The 26,902-nt window shown below is 44.0% G+C and overlaps 1 protein-coding gene across 3 annotated transcripts in view; it reads right to left on the bottom strand.

The window, feature by feature from the left end:
- Positions 1-26,902, bottom strand: part of Drosha (drosha ribonuclease III) — a 104,370-nt gene that overhangs the window by 70,986 nt on the left and 6,482 nt on the right. For all 3 annotated transcript variants that reach the window (XM_057789564.1, XM_057789562.1, XM_057789563.1), the window contains exons 6-12: positions 24,754-24,864; positions 24,335-24,566; positions 20,717-20,858; positions 19,388-19,542; positions 15,693-15,773; positions 8,275-8,361; positions 6,452-6,538 (exon numbers count right to left, since the gene is read on the bottom strand). In XM_057789564.1, coding sequence (XP_057645547.1) covers positions 6,452-6,538; positions 8,275-8,361; positions 15,693-15,773; positions 19,388-19,542; positions 20,717-20,858; positions 24,335-24,566; positions 24,754-24,864 — 895 coding nt within the window. The remainder of the gene's footprint in view (positions 1-6,451; positions 6,539-8,274; positions 8,362-15,692; positions 15,774-19,387; positions 19,543-20,716; positions 20,859-24,334; positions 24,567-24,753; positions 24,865-26,902) is intronic.

Raw genomic sequence — 26,902 nt, forward strand, 5'->3', positions numbered from 1 at the left:
CAAACACAAGAACACTCAACCCAAACACGTCACCTCCAGAAAGAAATAATAAAACCGGTCATGTGCTAATTTTACTATTAATTCTTCACCCAGGACAGGAATGGCAGCAGAATAATACAACAATTATAAGCACTTAGCTCATGGGTCAGTGCACAGTGCAGCCTGCCTGCCTGGTTCTGGGGCAAGAGCAGCTGTAGTTGAAAGTACACAAGAATTAATTATAAGGGCTGGGAGATGGCTCAGAGGTTAAGAGCATTGCCTGCTCTTCCAAAGGTCCTGAGTTCAATTCCCAGCAACCACAGGGTGGCTTACAACCATCTGTAATGGGGTTTGGTGCCCTCTTCTGGCCTGCAGGCATACACATAGACAGAATATTGTATACATAATAAATAAATATTAAAAAAAGAATTAATTATAAATAAAAAAGCTGGTATTTGCTGGATCAGGTACTGGTCTACTATTTCCCCGTATTTACTTATAGAACTGTCACAGGTGCCCTAAAATATAAGTTTCACCATTATGCATTATGGGAGAGAGGAAAAAATGAAGAGAACCACCAGGCAGGTACCTTGGCTGAAGGAGCAGGTAGCTGGTAAAGTAAGAATTCTTATTCTAGACCTATCTCCTCACTGCCCATTCTAGTACCCAGAGAGCATGTGAGAAACTGAAGGCTCAGCCGAACTAATCCACATCTGTCTTATCTTCCCAGTGCATCATCACACACCAGCCTAGTATCTAGCACAAGAGTTTTCCATAAATAGATTTCTGAATGAATAAAAGAATGAGGAAGGGAGGGAAGGAGGTTACTGAACTGGCTAGCTGGGCACAGTAATTGAAACCAGAGGCCCTGGAGATGTGCTGCACGGTCTTACTGGCTTAGCAATCTGTCCACGAAACAATGTAATCACTTTTACAAACCACAGCTGTCAGAAAGAAACAGATTTTAATTCTCCCAGAAAAGGGGGAATGTAAAAAAAAAATAGAAAAACAGTCTTACAATGCCATCTACTGGAAATGAAGTTAAATTTAGGTCTTAGGTATTCTTTTTTACTTTTTTTTTCTTAAATATAGTGGTTGGTAACTTTAACTTTACTATGGGATTCGTTTTCAACTTCTGTACATATTATGTCCTCAGTCCTCAGCTAACCAAAGCAATGTTCTTAGTACACTATTATTTTTACAACCTACTTTAACCCCACTGACACTTAAAATACTCAGGAGTTACAAAATGGCATATGATTTAGCCTGGTTTTAAAATACCCATTCCTTACTATCATCTATATAAGGTTCATACTTTAGAATAAGCCAAATGCCCTATATTAAAATGCAAGGATCTAGAGTCCAGTAAGATGGCATAATTCCTGTCAGGCAGTGGTGGCACATGCCTTTAATCCCAGCACTCGGGAAGCAGAGGCAAATAGATCTTTGTGAGTTCAAGGCCAGCCAGGTCTAAAAGAGCTAGTTCCAGGACAGCTAGGGCTATTACACAGAGAAACCCTGTCTCAAAAAACAAAAAAACAAAACAAAAAAGTTGGTGTAACTCCTATAACCCTGAAGATCCTGAGGCAGAGGTGGGAGGTTCATGAATCCCAAGCCAGGCTGGAAAGTGAGACCCCATCTCAAAAACAAAAAAGAAAAAGGAAGTCAAGGATTTGGAAAAGGAATGTAAATAAACACAAAGAGAATATGACACGTGGTAACTGCAACTAAAAAGGAGCATATGAGAAAGCATGGACGTACAGCTAACATCTGGGTTGCTTTGCTAGACCGGCAGGAAGCCAGGCACACCTCACCTCTATAATGCCAGCACTTGGGAGGTACAGGCAGGATAGCTGAGGACAGCCTAGTCTAGACAATTGGTTCTAGGTCAGCCAAAGAAATACAGAAAGAATCTGCTCAACAATATTGAGGGAGAGCTGGGCAGCAGTGGCGCACGCCTTAATCCCAGCACTCGGGAGGAAGAGGCAGGCGGATCTCTGTGAGTTCGAGGCCAGCCTGGTCTAGAAGAGCTAGTTCCAGGACAGGAACCTAAAAGCTACGGAGAAACCTTGTCTCGAAAAATCCAAAAAGAAAAAAAAATTTGACAGAAACATCCAGGTGAGGAGGGCAGGTACTGAAACACAGAGAAAAGGGCCCTGTGAAGTTACCTAGTTCTTCAGAAAGCACAGTGCACACAGAGAGAAGCCAGATGCTGCTGGGGAGAAAAGAACACAGCCAGAGGGCCAGGCTACAGTCTAGTATACCCACCCAGGTACCAAATAAGGAAAGGCTGGAAGTAGAGAAAAGTTTTAAACAGACAGGTGATGTTCTGACCATTCTGTCATGAGAGGAAAGAACTGAGAACAACTACTGGATCCCTGGACTTGTATCACCAGGGAGACCACAATGGCACCAAAGCAAATGCAGAAATCCATAACACTGCCCCCCTGAGTAACTCAAACCCAACATGAAGAGACGATGAAGAAGAGTTAGGGCTCACAAAGGTTGCGTGCCTGTCCTGGCTGGTTTTATGTCAACTACAAGTTAGAGTCATTTGGGAAGAAGGTCTCTGAATTGAGAAAACACCTCCGTAAGATTTGCCCCCAGGCAAGTCTATAGTGTAATTTCTTGACTGGTTGACATGGGAGGGTGCAGGTAACTGTGGGTGGTGTTGCCCCTGGGCTGGTGGTCCTCTAAAACGCAGGCTCCACACGCCACAAAGAGCAACTCAATAACTAGGGATCGTCCGTGGCCTCTACATCAGTTGCTGCCCTAGTTTCTGCTCTCCCTGACTTCTCTGGATGATGGGCTACAAGCGGCAAATTCAAACCCTATCCTACTCAACTTGGTTTTGGTCATGGTGTTTTCCACAGCAACAGAAACCCTAATTGAGGCAACACCCAAGGGGACATACCAGGGCATGTGCCAACAGACAATCAAACCAGAGTGGAGGGCAAAGCTATCATGTCAGCTGTTAAATCTCACGAGAGGGGAGCAGAAAGAAAACAGGGGTGGTGGTGTTGAATCATCCGGCAAGAGTGAATGCACAAAGGATGGAAATAATGAGAGCTCTGGGCGTATACAGAAGGTGACAGAGGAAGAGGAGGAGAGACCTTCCCTCCTCCTAGCTGTGTGGAAGGACAGCAGAACGATGCAAACAGAACTGTCTCCACCTCCCTGCAGCAGAACTCACTTACGGGCACTCTTCAGGACACGCTTCGGGCTTTCATCCACACCACCGGAGGCTTCTGAGAGGGACACGACTGGGAAAGGCGCCCCTCACACTGGCTCACAGCTGTGTGTCTTTCTTAGACTGGAAGAGAACTTGTCCTCTCTCACCAAGAAACCAGCACTTCAGAGGTCACCAGAGCAGCTGCCATCAACCCACAAACTGACACAGATGCCCAGCACTTCCTAAATCCTAAGTACGCAGTGCTGCCATGCTGATACTAATTCCCTAACCCATAACAGCACAACTAATTCATTAATACCCCCAAATCTGTACATTCAATCAATACTTTTTCTAATGAGTGAATGACCGGATGGGTCATCAGTGATCAGCGAAAAGGAACCCGACCAAGTTCTCACTCAGAGAATGATCACAGGGCTTTCCTGGGCACGAGATCATTGTGTGACACTGTGCAATCAATGTACCATTTGCACTGTCAAAGCCCCAAACGTCAGGTATCATAAGGAACCACAAGCGTACTACATGACAGGATAAAGCCCATCCAGGAGTGCTACACACTTAGCCAACAAAGCTTTCAATCCACTTCAATTTGAGACCTCAAGATTCCCTTCCAGAGCTAGTTCTGCTCAAGAGTCCACGTGACTGTCACCTCTAGGCCCTTCCTACTGATGGGCTCGTTCTAAGAAATGAGTCAGGTCAGTAATAGAGTTTAAAAACCTTATAGGAGTCTACTTTAAATTCAAGAGATCTTTGACAGCTCTAGCTCTGTGAACTTTAGAATCTTCAACTCAAAATTCAATTTCTATTGTCAACATCACTCACAAAAATGACAGGGCTCGTCATTACGAACAAAAGTTCTCAAGTTTTTTAAGAAATTCAGTATTTATATAAAATGCATGCTGAGGTCAGGGATTTTCTTATTTGTTTTCAGTTTCATCTCTTCGAACACAACAAAAACTGACTAATTTAGTAAAACTGCCTCTCAGTGCCAAACTTCATGCTGGGAAACTTTTTAAAAATTATCTTTAAAAAAAAAAATCACATTTCCTACTCACTTGTGCCGTGAAACCTGCTGTAGAGAAGCAAATGTGTATTTCAAGGCCGATCTGTACCATATAGTAAGCTCTGTCTCACAAAAAAACAAAAACAAAATAAAATTTCTATTTTAAAATCTAAGTCAGAGGCTGAAGGATGGCTCAGCAGTTAACAGCACTTGCTCCCAATGAAGACCTGAGATCTATCTCAGCACCCATGTCAGGTGGGTCACAACCTCTTGTAACTCCGTCTCCAGGTAATCTGATGCGTCTAGTTTCCATGGGCACCTGCACTCCCATGCAAACAAACACACATATACACAAAATAAAAATTAAAAATACATCTTTCTTTTGAAAAAAAAAAGTCTGACTTAAACTAAAATCCCAAGCTATCATTAATAAAAGCTCAAAGAATTGCCAGTCCAGTGTAAATGTTAAAAAAAAAAAAAAGTGAAAATATTCAAACTCATCTGTCTGATATCTTTCCCAAAATGAGAGGTGCCAATATTTATTATGCACCAATTACCATGCCAAACACTAGTCATGAGCCAGTGCATTCATCCTTCACAAAAATGGGTAACCTAATGCAATTAGTACCCCATCCAAGACCAGTGCACAGTAGTGTCAGGCCAGAGGCAGCAAGGGGGCTTCACTCCAGGTCTCAAACTCCTGTCTACAAAGCCACACTGTTTGCCTTCCCCATGCAGGTGACCCTGACGTCAAGGTGAGAACTAGATGCGCACCAGGGAATTAAGAAGTGAGGTGACAGATAAGCTGAAGTAACGTCCTGCAGCAGGACTGGCATTTGCAGTGGACGTTAGAGGACTACAGAACGTCTGAAGGCCATTACAACCTCGGACTAAAATGTGGGGAGCAAAGAAGATGACAGACACAGAAGCACAGCCAAGAAACAATGGAAATTCTAACAATTCCTAGTATTTTACATATGAAAGTAAAAGGGGAGAGAAGGGGGGAAGAGGTCTAAATGGGAGAGCATCAATAAGTAAGGGTGATGGGGAGACAAAATATTGCATATTTCCTGCTGTTAAAAATCTGGGTTCAGACAGAGAGATGGAGATGTGCGTGTGGTGTGAAGGCAGAAGAAGGCTATCTGGTGAAGGAGACGGGAACGAACAGTGGGAGCAGAGAAGGAGAGGGTGGTGGGGACAAACGTGAAGAATGCGACAACATACGTGTCCTCATATAACCATCTCCTGAAAGAACATCTCCAGTAAAACCAGGTATGACTGTGTATGCCTGCACCCTTGTGCAGACTGAGGCAGTAGGACTCTGAGTTCAAAATCCTTGAGCTACACAAGTTCCAGGCCAGCATGGGCTACCTAGTGAGTTTTTCTCTCAAAAGTCCAAAAAGTTAAAAACAATTTCCTTACGGTTAGGACATATCGTAGAATAAGGAAAAGCTGTTTTAAGTTAGTATCACTACCTAGAATCACATTTACTTAGTAAAGTAAAAAGGAATGACAGATAGAAGCAAGGTAAGATCAAGATTTGAAGCTCAGCCTCCGATGGGAAAATCCACGTTCAAAGTAAACAGTACGAAGATGACTTTCCAACTGCAGACAGGCCACACGCCGAAACTCTAGCTCGCTATGTCCTTCAGGACCCACGGCCCAGGTAAAGCCGCACGCTCTTCCCAGCACTGCTACAGCAGCTCACTCTTCAACCTGGAGACAAGATGAGCAGCTGGGCAACTCCCAAGGCTGCCAACTTCAAAACAGGACGACCGTGATACCCAGATACCCAGCATCCACTTGTACTGATTCCCAGAAGAGCATCCCTGATACCCAGAAGTATCGAGAATCCTGTGTCAGACCAAGTCATTGAACACAAGCAGAAAGCAAGTGAGGTTACTCCAGACTTAGTGTCCTGAACAAGTCCTGCTTCTCTCCCCGTTGCTCAGAGACACACATTAGCTTCTCCTTAAAACTTCCATTTTCCTTCGAAGAACAATCAACCCAAAAACAGCTCATCACGTCACTCCACAGTGTATCCTCCTTTTCCAAGTTTCACACTCTCAAAATGTTATTCTAACACGTTTACGTACACCATTTACTGTAGCCCAGACCTGTGACTCATTAGCAGACAGGGTCCCGCCCCCCCCCCCCGACACTGCTGCAGCCGCCCTGCAGTTCACACAGGTGGGATGAAGAGTGAGGGTTATGGACACAGATAAAGGGAAGGCAGGAAGTGCAAGGAAGGAAAAAGGAGCCAACTGGCACATACTTACATTGGTCAGGGGGGCATGTGCAAACATAGAAAATCCTTCAAAGATATACTCATGATCATCATATTCTATAACTGTTGGCCTGTCGGTCTGAAAGTAAAGAACACAAAACAGGATTTAATCATAGCATTTGCATGTGCAGCAATGCACCCAGGCACAAAGTAACTCAAGGCAGAAACAAATGCAACTTTGTAGACTCAACATATTTTCCAATATCAGGAAACATACACTAAAAATTAATTTTAAGTGGAATCCTCTGGTTTCATGAAATTCTCTAACTTCAGATGTAGTATGTGTATATACATAAATACACACATACACACATATATATACTTCAGATGTAGTAAATATATAGTATATAGCATACTATATATTTAAATAATCAATGATGCATATTATGGATACCATAAAGAAAATTAAAGGCTCTATATAAATTTATTTCCTAAAAATTAATTTTCTTTAATCCCATAACACAACCAGTTTTACTTTACTGAACTGTATTTATGAACAAATAGACTGACCCCACAACAGGGAGGATTCTGAGGGCCTTGAAGTGCTGGAAGCTCAACCCCACAGCTGCATCCCCACCCAGCCCAAGGAGAAGACAACCCAAAGTCTATCAACTTAATGAACAAATGAAACATGCAATAGCTATATAGCACGCGCACGCACACACACACTCTTCACAGGAGGATAGAATTTGGCCATAGGAAGACTATAAAGGAAATAAGTTGTATAGCTCTGTGGCAGAGTGCCTGCCTTGTATATAAGAGACCCTGGGTGGAATAAAAGGAAGAAAAAAGGAGAAAGGGGAGTGAAGTACTGATACATGCCACAACATGGGCAAATCTTTACACTCCTACTCTACGTAAACGAGAAAAAGACAGAAAAAGCAGCTACCATATGACCTCTATGAAAAGTCTAGGTCAGGCAAGTCCACAGACACCCACCTAAAGAATATAAAGTTTCGTTTAGGATAAGAAAAATGTTCGAAAGTTAGATGGTTTTACGCATTTGTACTTATGCTGAACATCATGAATTACACAATTTAAACGGGTAAAGTTGATGACACAGAAGTATAGCTAAATAAGTTATTAAAATATGTAACTATGAATACTTCTGTAATCAAGATGTCTCAACATATGTAACCAGAATTAGCAAATTTCATACTGTAAGAAGCAATGCGGTCCCAGCACAGCATACAGACATGGACATTGACTCCCTGGCTTCTAAAAACCACTTCTTAGTACCTGAGCAAATCACTTGGCCTCATCTATGAAACATGAATTAATGTCCCAAATGGGTAGTATGGATAATATATACACAGATGTTATTATGAAAATTAAATTAGCTATGCTAACCACTTAGAATGTAGCACATGCGCATAAGTATACCATATTATCACACTGACATATTATACATTGAATGTTCTGATTCAGTCACAGGGTCATAAACTGCCCACTGACTTTTAAAACTCGGAAATGCCCTACTTCACGCTGCCACTCATTACTCCAATAGCAGTTTCATGATTCACTGGCTCTATAAATTTAGTTATTGCATGGTACCAATACAAACACAGAAGACATAATAAAATGGTGGAGGAGGAAAGCTGAAACATCACGATAAAGCCAAATTTTATCTACATAGTGTTTTTAAAATAAAAACTACATAAGAACTGAATCAGAGGCTAGTGTGACGGCTCAGGCCGTAACCCCAGCACTTTGGAAATGAGGCAGGAGAAACGTCTAAAGTGAGAGGCCAGCCTTGGCTACACAGCTAAGCTCCAGGCCATCCCAGGCTGCAGTGTGACTTCATCAGCAACTTACTAAAAAGTTGGTGGGCGGGGAGACGGTAATCCGGTAGTGGAAAAGACGGCCAGCATTGTTCGTCATGGGACGGCAGGGCTTGATTGCCTAGGGGAACAAAATCAAAGTTTTACAAATTAAGTAGAAAATAATTTTCTTTTAAAACAGACTACACTGTCAGTTTCACATCTGACACCTTGTATGTGTGCCCCTCACAGACTATTTGCTTTGCTATGCATGAACTAAATGAACAAAAAGACGTGGCCAATCACTGGTTCTCAATCTTCCTAATATGCACTAGTGGAGTGAGGACCAAACTGACCTGCGATTTGGTGCTCAGTGACACCAGAAGTGTCTGTAGGCTCTATGTCCCCCAAATACATGACCTCAGTGAATGGGTATCTGCCATCAGTTGGGTACTTGGGGGACATGGTTAGAACCCTGGGACACACAGCTGGACCTGTTATTGGTATAATATGGTTCTATTCAATACAAGTAGATATGTAAGTGCTGTCAGCATCCAGGAGGATTTCGAAGGAGGCTTGCCATCCAGAAACAATTTGGGAGCTGCATTTGGCATAACTACCAGTAGATACTGGTCTACTCACTGTGTAGGCTGCTGCACTTTGTAGGTCAGAGCCTACAAAGGCCCTGAACAGTAGTACAAAGTAGATAACTGCTGGTGTTGTGAGTTCCTCGCCCTTTCCAGGGTAGTCAGGCCCTAAGGAGCCTACTTATCTATAGAAGCTATGCCGTCAGATCCACGGGATCTTTAGCCCGTGGTGGGTACCCTTTACAAACTGCAAAACATCTGATCCAGGTGACCTGATGAGGCTTTCCCAAGCAGCTCTCGTCCCATGGAGATAAGACTTGCGAACATCCCTTGGGACACGCCTGAAGGTATTACTAGTCCCCTCCTTCCTCACTGCTCAATGTGCCAGAGTGCAGTAGGGACCAGGCCACCAACAGCTACCATAGCAGAGTACAGGAGCATGTGTGGACGCCCCGCCAGGGTAAGCCCTGTTTACAGTAACAGCTACCGCAGCAGAGTACAGGAGCGTGTGATGCCCCGCCAGGGTAAGCGCCTTGTTTGACAGTAACCACATTAGTAGTCAGCTACCAACTGTTGTGCTTCTTGGCCTGGGAATTACAGGCTACATTTTCTGGGTACAAACATAATGCTCCCACGTCAGGGGCCTATCTCTATGTGGGCTCAGTGGTGTCTGGGTGAAAGCTTTTACATCTGAGTCAATTATATATGTGGTAGCTGCCTCCTTAACCATATCCTAAGAGGTGAATAACAACATCTCACAGCATGAAAACACTGCAGATCACAGGGCTCCTGATCAGTCAGGCAGAGTAAAGCAACTGAGAGGCGCCGGAGAGACCTGAGCATTCTCTCAGTTACGTCTGTGCCAAAAGGATGCAGTCTGCCACTCATCCTGCAAGGGCATACACACATTACACGTGTGCTCAGCCGCACAGCTGCTTGTGGCACGGGGAATACTGCACCAACAGCCCCTGGCAGGCATCACAGGGGGCAGCACTCTCCACTGAATGCCATGCTCTCAGCAGGAGAGATTATGGGTGAGATGTAGTCATCCCATGGGCAATACCGGGTCCATCAGCAGGTACTCATCTAGATCCCCCCGACATACAGCGCATGTACTCTCTGCGGATAAGGCTTTCCTTAGCCCTCTCGTTCAGCGGCATCATGATGCCGAGACCTTTCAGAACCAGTCACACTTGTACACAGCAAGGACTGGGGACAAACCACCTGGCTGTCGGCTCTGCAAACTGGGAACACACCTCCTACCCATAGCATCCAGACCACTCTCCTGTCAATCACCTGCCAAAGAGCAGGCCCAAAGTGGTTTTAAGAATCATTTTGCCATATTGCGCCTGGTAGCAATTTCCACAGCAGAAACAGGAAGTACATGTAGCAAGCTGAAGCAGGTCAAAAAGCAGCACAAAGCGACCAAACCAAGGGTGGAACATCTCAAACTTCCTAATCATATCCAGTCACTACTCACTCTGACTCTCCACAGAAAATTAGTGCGATGGCTCACTTGCTTATAAGAACCCCAACTTAGTCTCCAGCTACCACGCTCAGGACTCTAGGGCAGTCCCAGGAAATCAGCCCGAGGACTCTGGCTTCTCCAACAGCTGAGTTCATATCACAAACGAGTCTTAGGCACTGCCCAATGCTCGGGCAGTTTACCTTGGCAGCACTATCACAAAACACAGCCAACGTGGGTCAGATTCAGCCATGAGACAAATGACTGACTGACCAGAAGAGTGCCTACATGAAACTGCTCTTGGAATTTGGGACATCCATCCTGGTTTCTTGTACCTGTGTTTAGCCTGAGGCAGGTACTGGGTGCCGTCATTAAGGAAATAGCTCTTTGAAATGACTGAGCAAAGGTTAAGAAAGCTGCAGTGGTGCTGGGGGCTTCACTCCAACCCTGCACCTGAGACACCTTAGCTCTGCTTCGAGAGAACCTAAGATGCAGCAGATGGTATCAGGAGGAAACAAGCTGAGGAAAATAAGAAGAAAAATAGCACTTAGAGCTGGAACACTCCCACACAGCAGAGAGTCCCTCACTGGTGCTAAGTGCAGTACAAATGACCCCTGGCATCAGGGGGCCAGACATGGGGAGGCTACCACACTGGAAGAGCTGATACGATACTGCACGGATTTAGGACTATAGAAGAAATGAGGTCTACAAGAGGAAGGGCCAGGGATTTTACGAACGGATGGCAAGGGTTAAATACCATGTGCTCACCATGGTCTCAGTTCCCGGTCTGCCATGAACTCACCTGGAGGCTCATGAAATCTCAGCACGCTCTCCCCGTGGCAGCTTGTAGGGCTGACAGTGCACATCCCCAACAAGTTCCAGGTGAAGCTGCTACTAATCTGAGACTTCGCTGAGAGAACTGCTCTAGAGAAACGTGACGGCAGAGGAGGAGAAAGGTGAGTGCCACAGGGCTTCTTGAAGATCCAAAGGGAACTTCCCCTCACTTGCAGTGAGACCTCAGAAAAAGCGACAAGTCAGAGCTGACCTGTGAAACAGCCATAATTCAAGGACAATTGAGAGCCAACCAAGGTAGGCCTGTGAGGGCAAGGTCAGGGCCCTCTGGACCTGACTCTGCAGTGACGGCACATCCTTCCCTGCTTAGACCAACCACTCCCTTACACTAGAAGACAGTGGAAGATCCTATCAGACAGCAGTGTCCGCCATACCTCAGCCCACATACAGTACCCAGTCAGTCAGCCTCCTTGCCAACAGACCTACAATAAAAGTTATTTCACAGCATGACCCAGTTGTACAGGTGTCTGGAAGAAAAACTTACTTCCCAAAGGAGCTATAAGATAAAAGCAGCATGTCCCAGCAAGGAGTCTGCATAGGGCCAGATGGGCAGAGTGCTTCAGGTTAAGGGAGAGTTTGTTGACTTGGGAGAACTGGGGTGGAAAACCACCAAGAGATACTGGAGTTTCTTTCCTCCAAGGGTGGGTCTAAGACACAATGGTGCATCTAAGTGACGCTGAAAATCCAGATGTGCCCAACCGAATGGCAAAGAAAAGAAGAGGGCATGCTGGGATGGAAGCAGTACTTACAACTAGGACTATGCAGAAAATCCCCAAAAGACACACAAACCAAATGTGCTAGGGCCGAGTATTGCATCACCAAGGTCAATGGTGACCTCTGTGACAGGAGAGACCACAGGACCAGTAGTCGGAGTCTGTCAAGAACAACAGCGATGACGGAATCTGGAAACTAAGTCAATAGAAGCCACGTCACATAATCATCATCATGACTAGTAAAGTCAGAGTGCCAGCCAAGGGGGTCTGCACCATGGAGACAGTTAACAGAACATGTTGTCGCTGGGTACAAAATAATGAGCAACCAACAAGAGTACTGCGCAGCTTGTACAAGCAGAAGAATTGAAGGAGAGCCAAGAGGCTAAAGGCAAACACTCCACTGAACTACCTCCTGACCAGTTCCAAGATTCATCAAGATTTTTGAGATTAAAATCCACTGGCTGGAAAAGCAATCAGATTCTAGAAGAAAAGATCCTACACATTGCAAGGACTACAACTACTGATGAGTACTCTATCTGTCCTTCCTCAACAGGTCCTATGATATTTCCTTGAGAGTCTGTACAAAGTGGCAATGGGACAGCCAGACAGTTCAGTGAGTATTGGACACAGTAACCAAATAATCGATACCATAGAGACAGATGTATTATCCTCACCCCCTGTAAGAGTAGACAATATGATGGAATGCTGATCACATCTGCTTTAGTAATTCTACCTTGGATCTACCCAGCAGTCATTTCCCTGGCTGTTGACTGCTTACTGGAACTGACATAACTTGGCATATGAAACAGTTTCCCCACATCTGGTCCTAAGGTGGAAGAAGAGTCTAACAGCATGACCAGGCAAATTACTCAAGTACCAAAAATGATCCTGCATTAAAAGACAATGGAGATCCGTGCCATACTTAAGGCTCACCAAGGTGCTAGCACTGTTGAATTCACCAGTGTAGCCCTAAAGGATCCTGAAGGGTGACGGTAGGCTACTATGTCTCTCCCAAGCAGCAGCTCTGATGGCAGCTGCCGTACCAAGTACTGTAGCTCAATGAGACATTAACCAAACTCCACGGCAACTCATTCAGTCAACATATCTGTCTCCATCACAGTCAGAAATGAGGGTTGGAATTTCTCACAATTTCTCTCTGTATTACCCAATATTCATAATTTCCACCCCAATATTCATAAGGGTCCCAAATGTCCAGACGTACTACAGATGAACCTCCTCTGTTATCTCTGTGAAATTATGTTACTCAAGCTAGAAACATATGTTTAATAAAGACATATGTACTACAGAGGATCAGAAAAAACCCAAAAAGGTTCAAGGACCTACCACAGTCAAAACTATTAGCAAGTCCAGTTATCTATGGACCACCACGACATCATCTCCAAAGTAAAAGATAAGAGTACCATCCACTTCCTACAGTGAAGAAAGAAGCAGAACATCCGGAAGTTTTCTACAGGTTCTTAGGACAGCCAAAACCACCCAACAAGAGAGCTCTGGCCAATTACACAGTGACTCAAAAGGCTACAGTACCACGTGAGGACACAGACAGACACCTTAGCAAGTCTAGGCAGACAGCACTCCTGCTGCTGCGACCAACAATTCAGCAGATCCTACAGGAAGGTCGGGAAAAGGTGCCAAGAAGAATTCATGGGAGACCGCACTGGAGAATCACAAGGCTGGTTCCTGGACCTAGGCCAGGTCATCTTAAGTAAGGAATGACATGCCTTGGGGGGATGCGGGCAGTGGTGGTGTGAGTGTAGTTAGTGTACCTGATTAGTATGGAAGGCCTAGCTTTAGGACGACACCAAATCAATATGTGTCCAGACCTGCCTGTCATAAACTGGATGCTGTCAATCCCAACAAGCAATTAGGCTGAGTGGCACAGGCAACAATCCATCCCAAAGGAAGGTGGCACATTCAGAATCAAACACACAATAGGATCAAGGGACAGACAAGCTGTCTGGCAGATGGCCCAGATCCCCACTGGCTTCAAGACTGTAGCATCAGCCTATGACTGAGGATATAATGATGAAGATGGGGGAGCTCAGGCCTGGCTTACAGTCCAGTTAGTTAATTTAGAAGGTGGATGCAAACAAAAGCAAGATATACTACAGTCTTGCTCTGGGATGACTCTGAGGGACACCAACGGGGGAACCCTCTCCAGTGAACAGTTCTAGCAACACCCCATCAGGTACCCTGAATGGGAAAGGAAGTATCCTGATGTTGTCCACAAGGAAAAAGACCAAAAGATCAAGAATGTAAAGGTCTTGGGAGAGACTTGGAACTGGGCCAACGGGAGGGACTTAATGACCTCTTCATTAGTGTGGTGACCATCAGAGAGCAGCTATGTGTTACCAAACACTCAAAATGAGTAGGACAATCATGTCTGTCCCCACACCATCCCAGAGTTGACAGGGTGGGCACATGAGTGAAATGACCACAGTAATAAGAGAAGGAAGCTTTAGACAAACCCAACAGCACAGGCCCCACTTAACAAGAGACAAGCCAGCTAACCTTATGCTAGTGAGCATCTATCCAAATGGCTAGTTACCACCGGTACCACTTCTGAAGAACAACCTACCAGCAGTAGCAATTGACTACCTAGGCCCATTGTATCTGTACAAGAGCAAACAAGTAGAATATAGGCCACAGGCATCCAGCTGATACCACTGCCCACTCGGGCTCCCATCTGGAAAAGCCTACCGCCTAGCTCTAGGGAATGCAGTTAGCATTCAGGCTACAGCTACTGGTCCACAGGCCGGTTCTTGTGAGGTCTCCCAGCTATGAGGCCCCCTCTCCCACGGTTATGTGCTTACTAAAAAAAGGCTGCTCTGGAGATCAGGGGATATGAAGGTACGAAGGCCATCCCAGCCAAACACAAGGTAATTCTGTCTAGCTGACTAGATCAGGCCCACAGAGCAGCTGAACCACACCCCTCTACTCTTGCCCCGATCCTTCTCAGACACTGATCCCCAGCAACAGGTCACAACACCCTGCCTGAGGTACAGGAACAGATGCCCACAGATGAAACCCTGTGAAAACTCCTCACCACACTTGCTGACCTCCAAAACAAACTGAGTAGCTGAAATTATCAGGCGACCAGTCTCATAGCTTTACTAGAGCCTCAAGCAAGTTTTATATAGAAATTAAGAACTTATATATTCCGTGTGTAGGTGTAATGTGTCGAATCATAAAATAGTAATCCTGGGATTAATGAAAATAACTTACAAAACTGAAAGCTAGTGAGAAAAAAAATCATAGGAAACTAATCATGTTTCGTGTTCCCGGGTATGGGCTGTTACTGAGTTACAGAGGGTAGTTACAAATGACTCCAGTAGAAAGATGGTCTGTCCCTTTTCAAGCTTAGAGTGCCGTTGAGAAGCCAAGCCTGGGCTGTGTGGTCAATGGGACCTCAACAGCTGGCAGAGACCATTCTGACAAGCACTGTAGTGAAGACGAAGTCTCTGCAGGTAGAAACAGGACAGGTCCCCAGGGGAAGAAAACATGGGCCTCATGGCTGGCATAAGAACATTTCCCTGGGGCAATCCATAACCACTGAAAAAAACAGGACACTAATACTACCAATTCGAGAACACATAATAACACAGATAACATACATGAACCGTCCAAACTCTTCTCAGTTTCCTTGACAACATTCTGTAGTCTGTCTACTCAAAGCCCAAACACCTTCCCTGTGTAACTGTCAGTAACAGAGCCTATAACCGGGAACATGAAAAGATTATTTTGACATTATTTCATTTAATAGGAAAAAAATAACAATGACATCTGTCTGCTCGTGGCTCCTTGGTGCTTACACAATCATCCCTCAGCCAGTTACCTCTTCTCCAGGATAGATGCTGTGCCGGATTCCTGTGCGTCTGGCTTTGGCGCTGCATTTGCAAAGTGGTCCATCGTTCATCTGTCAGAAACAGAACGCAATTCAGTTTCACTGGGGAAAAAGTCACAGGAGACACAATGATGCCTCGGAAACTGTGAGGTTTAATGTCATGAGTGCTGAGGCATTGAAGAGGCTGTCATGGTTAGAAGATTAGACAGCTGTTCCAAAACCAATAAAGCTGCAAACTGCCTATAATATACGATAAAAGGGAACCGTATGACAACACTGGAATCCCAAGTTATTTGTGCAGCCAAGCAGGAAATATCAGTGTCAGCACACCGTTAGCCCTCATGTCTCCTTCCTCTCTGGAGTACTTCCCTTTTTCTTATCTCAGGGAAAATGACTTTACACACAGAGACAAATGTACTTCATATCCTAAAGGTATACTGCTTTGAAGATGACCTGCAGATTAAATGTTTTAAAAACTAAAGTATGTATGAAGCATGGGAGCGGGCGTGTCTAGTAGAATAAAAAGCTTCAAGTGCTAGACAGCTTAACGTTGTATAGCCTCTTCCGCCCTGTTTCACTTGACTCTGAACGTGAACAATGCAGAACACCTCTCAGAACAGTAAGTACCAAGCCGAAGAGGATAGATAGCAAAGTCCATGAACTCAAGAAACATTTATTCTAGAAAGGAGAACACCACACTTAGATTTTTGAAGAAAAAGAAACTCCATCTAAATGGACGTAGCACTGGAGCTGCTGTGGGTGGTTAGGCAAGGCCTAAAGAGAGAAAATGAAGTGCTGGGCAGCACAGGAAAACAAGAAGGGTATTCCACCACACACCCCAAGCATACACAAGATAGAGAGGAGGCCTGACTTATACCCAGGGACATGAAACCACATTAAATAGAATAGCTCATGTATGTATGTGATACACATGTGTGAAGACCAAACATGAGCTGAAATCAAAATCTAAACAGTCCTAACAGCCAGTGTCCAGGCTGAGCAGATGGCTCAGTTGTTAGGAGTCAGAGCCCCAGAACCCACATAAACAGCCAGGCAAGGAGGCACACACCTGGAACTCTGGCAATGGTAAGATCCTGGACACTCACAAACCAGCTAGCCAGGCAAGAGAGGCAAAGTTCCAGGCCAATGAGAAACTGCTTCAAACAATAAGCGGAAGACCCCTGATGATCACATTACCTCCACCATGCACACGCAGGAACACACTTATGTGCACGCATGCTGAGGACTACACCTGGTCTTGTGTTCTATCCTCCATGCACACGCAGGAACACACTTATGTGCATGCATGCTGAAGACAACACCTGGGCTTGTGTTGTAACCTCCATGCACACATGTAGCACACTCTTATGTCCACACATGCTGAGGATTACACCTGGGCTTGTGCTCTAACCTCCATGTACAATGCTAGTCCCAGAAGCTACCCAGTGTAACTATACTGAAAATGAATAGTTTTTTCATTCCTTACATACAGTGTAACAACTACTGACACAGTGTTTACACTGTACTAGGTGTTATAAGTAACCTAGAAATTTAAAGCATAAAAGAGGTATGTCACTTATATGTAAATACTGCACCATATTCATAAAAGACTCTACATATGTGGATTTTGGCCAAAGGGTAACTATATATAGATAGCTTTGTTGTTGTTTTTCAAGTTCTAAGGATTTGTAATTCATTGCACTCAATTAAAATATAAATGAAAATACTTCAATAAGACTTTGGCAAGAAATAGTAAAGTTAAACTCCTTTTAGTCTTTTGGGAAATCTAAACTCCTGGAAGTACAGCAGAAAAATTGCATTACCATCTGAAAAGCAGTGCTAGGATGTTATCTGAAGAAACAGCTGGCCAATAAGAGGCTTTCTAACTCTCCATCAGCAACGACAACACACTCCTACCACCAGTCCTAGCTTCAGGGCACAAACAGCTTCCATTCTTGCCTTCCACCAGGGACCACTGCACAAGGCTCAAGCACACTGAGGACAGAAAACCAAGTACAATCAACAGAACAGTAAAACAACCACGGAGCTCGAGAAGGCTGAACAGAGCAGCAACACATAGAAAGCAAGGCTCACACTTCCTGAGAGAGAACAGCCACTGGTGAAAAAGACCGGGTAGGGACAAAAGCTTTCTTTTAGGGCAGAAAACAATGCTCTAAAATTAGACTGTGGTGATGGTGTGCACTTCTGAAAAAACAAGAATAGATGCTGACTTCTGTGTAAATTCTATCATATGAAAAGCAACCCCTTCATCTGAATAGAAAGGAAACTCGTGGCAACTGTTAGGAATGGCAGCACTCAAGAAGCTGAGGCATAAAGAGTCACAAGTTCAAGGTCGACCTGGACAATCCATAAAATATGGTGTAAAATGCAATGAAATTTTTTGCAAAAGTTTCTACTCAATTCCAGGGCATCACAAAGTACATTTTTCTAATATAATTTCAATTACATTAATCCTTTTCAAAAAATAAAACCTGAAAGATAAAGAGGTGGCTCCATGGATAAGAACACCGGCTGTTCTCCCAGAGGACGGGGGTCCAATTCCCAGCACCCATGTGGTCTCTCACAACCATATGTAACTGCAGTTGCAGGGGATCCAATGCCCATTTCTGTCCTCCATGAGCACAAGGAATGCACCTGGTGCACAGACAGATATGGAGGCAAAATACCCATACATTTAACATAAAATAAAATAATTTAAAAATAGCTGTTATCTAACAAGAATCAAAAAAAATTCTAATTAATACTGAATGGTATGAACAAACCTATTCACAAACTGTAACGGGAAATTATTGTACTTAGGGACATGTCCTACTATGCACTACAAATTCACATTCATAAAAGACACATTTTTGTATGGACTGTGTATTTATAAGATACAAATCTGTTAAGCTGGGCAGTGGTGGCACACACCTTTAATCTCAACACTCAGGGGGCAGAGGAAGTGTGAGTTCAAGGCCAGACAGAGTGAGTTCCAGAACCAACTTCAAAGCTACAGAGAAACCTGGCCTCAAAAAAAAAAACAAAACAAAAAACAAAAAAACAAAAAACAAAAGATACAAATCTGTTAAAAAGACACCACTTTTAGAACCAAGCCCTGTGGCACACGCCTGTAACCCAGCATTCAAGAGGCAAGCCAAAAGTACATAATGAGATCCCATCTCAACAATAACAAATATATATTTATAGACATTGTGTTTTTATCAAATATTACTTCAAAATAAAATAAAAATCAGAAATTTTTAAATGTTTCAGCTGCTATGTCATTAACTCACATGCTTAACCAAGAAGAGAATGTAGAAAAACTCACAATTGTTACCAACTAAAAGAAACGATCCTGAAGAGAATGATTCCGTTCATCAGTTAGCAGCAAAAGCCCTTCCAGATGAACTGCTTTACAAAGACCCACAAGCTTTTTCCCTCACCCTGCCATCCCTCTTCTTCCTCCAACTGCAAGTTTAATAACAGCACTTCTACCCTGCTCCCAACAAGGAACTTACAAACATGATTCAAGGAACCCAAAGGAAATAGCTCTGACAAATGACACACAAGCCCAGCGAGTGAAGTTCCATTTCTACACCAGCCAACATGCATCTTCTTAGCCCTGAGTCGTAACTGTGATGTGTGGGTTTGCAACCTTCGTAGCAAAAGCATAAAAACACTCGCACCTGGCCCGGGTCGTTGTACCACAGTTCATCATGAAGTCGGTCAGGGTGAGCCTTTTTGCGTTTAATCTCGGCAATGACATCAAACACTTCGGAGTCTGAGCTGCTGGAGCAGGTGCTCTCCTCATCAGACTCGCATTCAGACTCACTGGAACTCTCTAGAAGGCAGGAGAAAACAGGAAAGGTTCATGAGCTTAACCAAAGGTTCTACAAAGACTTCCAAATGCCCTAAACCTCTGAAGGTAAGGGGCAGCAGGGATCACTTTACTGCTCTAGTAAACTGGAGGGGGTTAATCAACACCAAACACTGCTAAGCCATGCCATGAAAAACAGATGGTTTGTAATGTTAAGTCATAATCTAGGTAGGGAAACAAAGAAAATACAGATTTGTAAAAAGAAAATGAGAACTAATAATAACGATTATCAAATAAAAATAACACAGTAATAGTGATTTCACACTTTAAAAAGATATTAATTCAATAAAGAGCTACTCCACTATGAGCCAAAAAGGTCAGGCAATTTCACAAAAGGGCACTTGCGACCCAGGCCCCGGACAGAAGAGGAGACTGACGGGAGAGAAAGAATGAAGAGGGGCCGTGTGGTCAGGGCATGGAGACTGGGCTAGCCCCCGAGTGCAGCAGAACAATAGTGGAGGGAAGGGGGCAGAAGCACCCCAAATGCGAGACTCGAGGCTACATATGAAAGCAACACTGAAGATTTTATACTTTTTCTCTTGATAGTAGCAATTAAAGATATTACTCCTTTCTAGTGTAGTGGCTCACATTTGTATCCCCAGTACTCAAGTAGAGGCAGGAGGGTTAAGAGTTCAAGGCCATCTTCAGTCAGGTAGTGAATTTGAATTCAGGTTAATCTAAATGAGACTCCTTTAAAAAAAGACAGACAAGATTGTAGTTCCCCTGAAAGTAACTGCATAAAAGGAGAGAGAGAGAGAGAGAGAGAGAGAGAGAGAGAGAGAGAGAGAGAGAGAGAGGAGAAAGAAGCCAAAAAAAAAAAGTCAAATACTACAAGATTCCACGTAGGGGAAGGCCCTGAAGTCATCAAATTAGACGGAATGTGGTGGTAGTTGGAATGGGAGACTGTAACTGTTGCTCAGTGTGAATGTTTCAGTCTGACAGGATGAAGAGTTCTGCAAACTGGTTGCCGGCAATACACGTGTACTTAAAAATACGAAACTAGATGATTCCAATGGTTAAGAGGGTAAGTTTCGTGTTGTATTTGATTACAACTTGAGTATTTCAAGTTGGGACTCTGAAGGACATTTCTCAAGAGGCCAGCAGTAATAAGGGAGCAGTCTCAGGCTCCTCCGCTCACCTAAATCTTCATCTAACTTGGTCTTCGGAGGTTCCCATGGAGGCCGAGCAGCTTTGGCCTTCTCTTGCCTGTTCCCCAACTCTTCCTCAAATTTGTCATATAAGTCACGGAGCCTACTTGTCCCGACGACAGTAGAATCTCCCTTTTCAAAGCAAAGGAGCAATATTAACAGTCACCTTCATACTAAGAACCTTCAACCACAAAATGCCATTTTTAAAGCCCCAACACAATCGATATTTGAAAAGAAAAATTCCACCCACTGGCAGTGAGCCTCTGAGCCAATCACGACTGCTTGCCTGGCAGTTCAGGAAAATGCACTTCAACACTGAGCAGCACGGGAACTGTTTGCCAGTGCCTATTAGGTGTGTTATTAAATAATACCATGACCCTTGGAGCAAAAAGAAAGTCCCCTCGCCTCCTCTCTCTGCCATAAGCACAGGGCTTCTACACCAGAGTCCAAGAGGAAGTCCTCTGCTGCTGCCCACCCTCCTTCCAGAAGGAAAATCCCTGTAAACGCCCAGACCGTTGACCTAATAACCACAGCAGACCTTTCATATATAAAAAGTAAAACGAAGGCAAATCAATGAGCTGCCACTCAGAAGAGGAAGTGCTGCTTTCTGTCAGCCCCTCCTCATTCCCATGACTATTGCGGCCTTGACAGCTGACATTCTGACCACCGTGTACCGTGTGTGTAGCTGTGCCTGGGAGGTCAGAAGAGGGTGACAGACAAACAGTTGTGAGTACTGGGAATTGGACCAGGATCCTCTGTAAGAGCACTCAGTGCTTTTAATCACCAAGTCATCTCTCCAGCTCCCTTTTCTACCGTTAAAGGTGAAGCCTGGCATCGGCCTTCGAATCTTATTGTCTCTGGCAGAGAGGGTGGTAAGAATGGCAGAGATGTTGTGGCAGAGTCTTGGGAATGAGGAGAAATACAAATACTGCCAAGAGTGAGAAACCCACAGGAGACGTTAACCAAAGAAACCAGAACCTCTGCTCAATAGCCACAAGGAACAAAACTCGGCCAGCAATTTAATGAAAGAGAAAACATTTTCTCTAGCACTCCAGAAAGGGCCCTGTTACCCTTTGGACACCTTGATTCAGCCAATGAGACCCGAGCTGAATGTCAGCCCTGGAGCTGTGAAATGATAAACGCTTGTTTCTGAAGCCACACAGCTTATAAAGCTTTGCTATGGCAACAGTGGGAAACAAACTCCATGGAGATGAGCGACACAGCTCTGGCAAAGAGATAAAAGGGGGAAGAGTTGGAGGGATGGCTCAATGTTAAGAGCGCTGACTGCTCTTCCAGAGGACCCAGGTTCAATTCCTAGCATCCACATGACAGCTTACAACTGTCTGTAAGACAGATGACGGAGGAATTTGGGCAAGGTCCATGCCCTGTGTAGCCTACATAGTACAATTCTACAACTATGGAAGATTCTCAAGACAGCATCAGAATGCTATCCCTGAGCCCATGTCTTCCCTCTGCACACCTTCTTATAGGAAAACTAAGCCCGTCTCATTCAAGTAGCAGCATTTCCGTACGGCAGCAGGCCGTACACTAACAGAACACTGGCTTCCTGCCACAGATATTTAGACAATTAATTAGGACAACATTAGAAACAGGGCATAAAATGTCAGCACCATGAAAGTGCTCAGCACACATATTTCCTTCGCTACATAACATGAGCCATCTGACGTAAAAGCCTGCTCCAGTTTGTCAAGTAGCATACCACTATCACGGATTCCTCAAACCCTTTTCTTCCAAAGGCAAGGAAATTTTTCAAGTCCCCTACAGATAAGGATCTCGATAGGAGCAACTGACAGACTAAAGGCAATACATACTCAGCAGAAGCTGTATTTCAGGGCCAGCAAGATGGCCTGGCAGGTAAAGGATCTTGCTGCTGAGTCTGACAACCCAAGTTCCACCCCATAACCTTCGTGGTGGATAGAGGGAACCAACTCCCACAAGCTGTCCCGTGATCACACACATGAACACACAAAACAAATAAGTGTTTAAGAAAAGGAAACTGTACCTCAGATGTGGGGTTTTAATCTTTTCCCAAATTAACACTCTCTGTATGGTGCTCTCTTGAGAAGCTGTGCGGTGACTATGAGATGCTGCCCCCAGGCAGCCACGCCATTATGAAAAGGCACAACCCATATTCTATTTCATACTATGCTGCCAGGATTCCTTGGATACATGTTTCAAAACGTACATGAGCTACTCAACACGTCACTGTAAGACAGACTCTGTAGAAGATAATTTTATCCAACTACAGAGTAGAACCTAAGTGCTCTGAGCACCCTCAGGCAGAGCAGGGTTAACTATGGCATTTGGAAGGTTTATTAAATGTATCTCAGACTTAAGACACTTTCAACTTATAATAAGTGATTGGCATGTAGCCCTGTCCTAAGTCAAGGAGCGTCTCTATTTTCACAAAATCCCAAACAGCAAACCCCCATCTTACCTAACCTCACTAAAGCTCACAAGGCCAACGTCTTGGGCCTAAATCTGTATGTAGTACAAAGTCACTCATCTAATTAATGAGGCTTGTAGCAAGTATTCGATAAGAGCCTAATTTATAATTAACAGGGTTGGCATAATCCTTACAAGGAATAACAGAGACAAGAGAGGATGGGAGAAAATAAAGTGACGATGAAGAAAAACGAAGGGCAGTCAGCTGTGGAGAGCTGAGTCCGCCAGAGCAATGGCGGTGCCCACAGCTGAGCTACAGGAGCTCATCCCACGTGCTATGTCCATGGAGTCCCCGCTATGGCACGGGAAGGGCAACTAGACGGCTTCCCTTCCCCAAATCAACCCAGATGTGCTGAAAACTTCCTATGGCTAGTGATCTTTGGGTCAAGGATACAGCTCAAAATGAAAGCTGAATCCTTTACCTGCCGTTTCGGGGAAACACACATACACAGGCACACCGCCAAACACTAGTTAGCAATAGTGACCCTCAACTTGGGGTGATTTCCCCTCATGGAATGTTGGGGTTTGAGTGAGAAATGCCCCCACCTCTGCTAGGCTCAAGCATAAACACTTGGTGCATAAGCAGTGCTGCTGTTTGGGGAAGTTCTGGAACCTTTAAGAGGAAGTATGTCTCTGCGGGGTAGGCGCTGAGTGTTTATACCCTCGCCCTGCCTATAGCTCTTGCTCTTTGCTTCCTACATGCCGCTGGGGTGTGATCTCTTTCCACACCACACCATGCTGAAGGCGCCCGATCTTGTCAGGTCTCAGAAGACAAAGCCTGGTTAGGGCTCTGACTGCCATACTTGGCTTCTTGCTCCAGCCAGCTGCTGCCCTTGCTGGGTCCCCGCCATTTTGGACTCTAAGATTCTGGAACCACAAGTCAAACTAACTTTCTCCGTTGTTTCTGGTCATGGCATTTACCACTGAGGCTGATACAGATGGTCACATTAGAAGACAGCTCTGGCTGTCACCAATGGGAAGGATACTACCAGCACCAAATGGATAGGACCTACAGACGCCGCATATACACTGTGTGGGCAACAACACAATACACAGGCAATGCCCGCAAAGGGTTATCTGGCCCAAACAACAGTGCTGCGCTGGAGAAACCCTGGTCGACGTGGTCTCCACATCAGACCTACCACCTGATCCATGGGGTCGCTGGAGTAATAGCTCTCTGAATGTGTGCATCGGATCCACACAGGTTTAAGCAGCTCCTCCTCCTCCTCCTCATTTCTGTCAGCAGGCGCCTCCTCGGGCTCTTTTTCTTTGATGCAAGTGTAGTTCTTCTCTTTGATGGAGCTCTGGCTGTCACTCCATCTGTCTTTTTCCTCCTCCCAGCGAGCTCTCTTCTTCTCCCTGCTTGGAGAACGACTTCAAAGCGGGGGAGGGAGAGGTAGTTATTAAAAATAATCAAAGCATACCTGGTGCATTTACCTTCTGCATGCAAATACCATCCAATACCCCACACCAGCTTTCACTAGACCAGTGATGCCAAACCGGCAATCACCTGGTTTATTTAACAATACAAATTCCCAGGTCCTGCCCCAGGTTTACTTACTGATTCACAGTGGTCTCTGGAGCTGGGGCCCAGGAATCTGCATTTTTAATCTCCCCAGGAGATTCTGGTGTGCATCCAGCAGCTTCAGGAGCAACTGATAAACCGTAACTCCTAGAAGAAAAAGATACTGAGAAAATATTTGCAAATCTCTACTTATGGACAATTTCATCAATGAAAATACTAGTTTTGAATCTTTCACATGCTGCTTTGCCCAAAACAAAAAGATTTAAGCTTCCTAAAGCATGGCCTCCACTTGGCTATAGATTTAGCCTGACAACCTATCTCAGTGAAGCAGTGCTAACACGCCTACCCCGGGAAAAGCAGACTTGAGTATTACTACTGAGTGAATCAAAACTGGCTGATTTTGACCCTCAAAATACTAAAATCAACTTAATAAAGAAGGTAAGAAATCTACTACCCTTGAATTCCTGGGGCTTAAAAACAGGAATATTAATTCTACGGGTGTACTCGGAGGGGAAAATCTGGAGTAGACTCTCAAGCCTATTAAATTTAGGTAAACCCTAAAAATCCTTCAAAAAGACAGCTAGGAAGAACAGCCACATTATTAAGTCAGTGGTCACCCCACTGTCCACTAACTAAAGTTACTGTAATCTAAGAAAGTTTACCTCTAGATCACAGTCAAAAATTATTTTGGGACAGGCATGGTGGCTCATGCCTGTAATCTCAGCACTCCAAAGGCAAAGCTAGGAAGCCTGTTTCAAGTTCTAACCTCCTTGATACACAGCTCCATGACAGCCTGGGAACAGATCTGAGACTGCCTCAGAAATTTCTGTAACTTCTAAACATGCGCCATTAGTTTTGCTACCAAAAACCTCTAGTCAAAATAAAACATATGAAGCCATGAACTTGTTCTAGAATATTGTTTAACTGTGTAAAGGTGTGTTACATTTGTTTATGTTGCAGATTACTTTAACTGTGTAAAGGTGTGTTACATTTGTTTATGTTGCAGAATATTTAACTGTGTAAAGGTGTGTTACATTTGTTTATGTTGCAGAATATTACTTTAACTGTGTAAAGGTGTGTTACATTTGTTTATGTTGCAGAATATTACTTTAACTGTGTAAAGGTGTGTTACATTTGTTTATGTTGCAGAATATTACTTTAACTGTGTAAAGGTGTGTTACATTTGTTTATGTTGCAGAATATTACTTTAACTGTGTAAAGGTGTGTTACATTTGTTTATGTGGCAGAATATTACTTTAACTGTGTAAAGGTGTGTTACATTTGTTTATGTTGCAGAATGTTACTGTAACTGTGTAAAGGTGTGTTACATTTGTTTATGTGGCAGAATGTTACTTTAACTGTGTAAAGGTGTGTTACATTTGTTTATGTGGCAGAATATTTAACTGTGTAAAGGTGTGTTACATTTGCTTCTGCTGCCTTTGTTAATGATGTAAGAATGTGTTACATTTGTTTAATTATGAAAAGATGTGTTGTTGTTTCATCTTGCTGGCCTAAGGCACCGATTAGTCTAATAAAAAGCAGAAGGATAGGCAAGGCTGGACAGAGAGAAATAAAAGATGCCCAGGGACAGACAGACAACCGCTAGTTAGCAAACACAGAGTAGAACATACAGACAAAAGGTAAAAAGTCCATAGGGCAAAACATAGATGAAGAAAAACAGATTAACCACCACCTCAATTAAATGTTTTCCTTTATAGAGCTGCCATGGTCATGGTGTCTCTTCACAGCAATAGAAAGCCTAACTAAGACACTATTTCTCACATAATTATATATAGTAACCATTCATTTGGTACTTACTTTAGGATTAGTTTAATGTTATTATTTCAGTGGCACTTCACCAGTCAATAAGGAAAATATAACTATTCTCATTTTATGTAAAAGAATTATGCCTTAGAAAGGTTGGATAACTTCACATGTAACAAAGCTGAGGAAATAATCAACCTCCAATTTGTCAGACTCCAGGACCTACTCTTAATCCCCAGGATCCAAGAGCACAGATTGGCTTTTAAACATAGAAGTGATGTTTTAAACTGTAGCTATCACAGTCATGGGTCCATCTGCAAAAAGGGGCAAAACTGAACACTTTGCTGTTTTTTCTGAAACTAGTAAATTTAAGAACATAATTATGAATAAATTTCAAGGCTTTTGTCTGCATTTATTTTTT

The sequence above is a fragment of the Chionomys nivalis genome, chromosome 15 (genome assembly GCF_950005125.1).
Source record: "Chionomys nivalis chromosome 15, mChiNiv1.1, whole genome shotgun sequence".
Lineage (NCBI taxonomy): Eukaryota > Metazoa > Chordata > Mammalia > Rodentia > Cricetidae > Chionomys > Chionomys nivalis.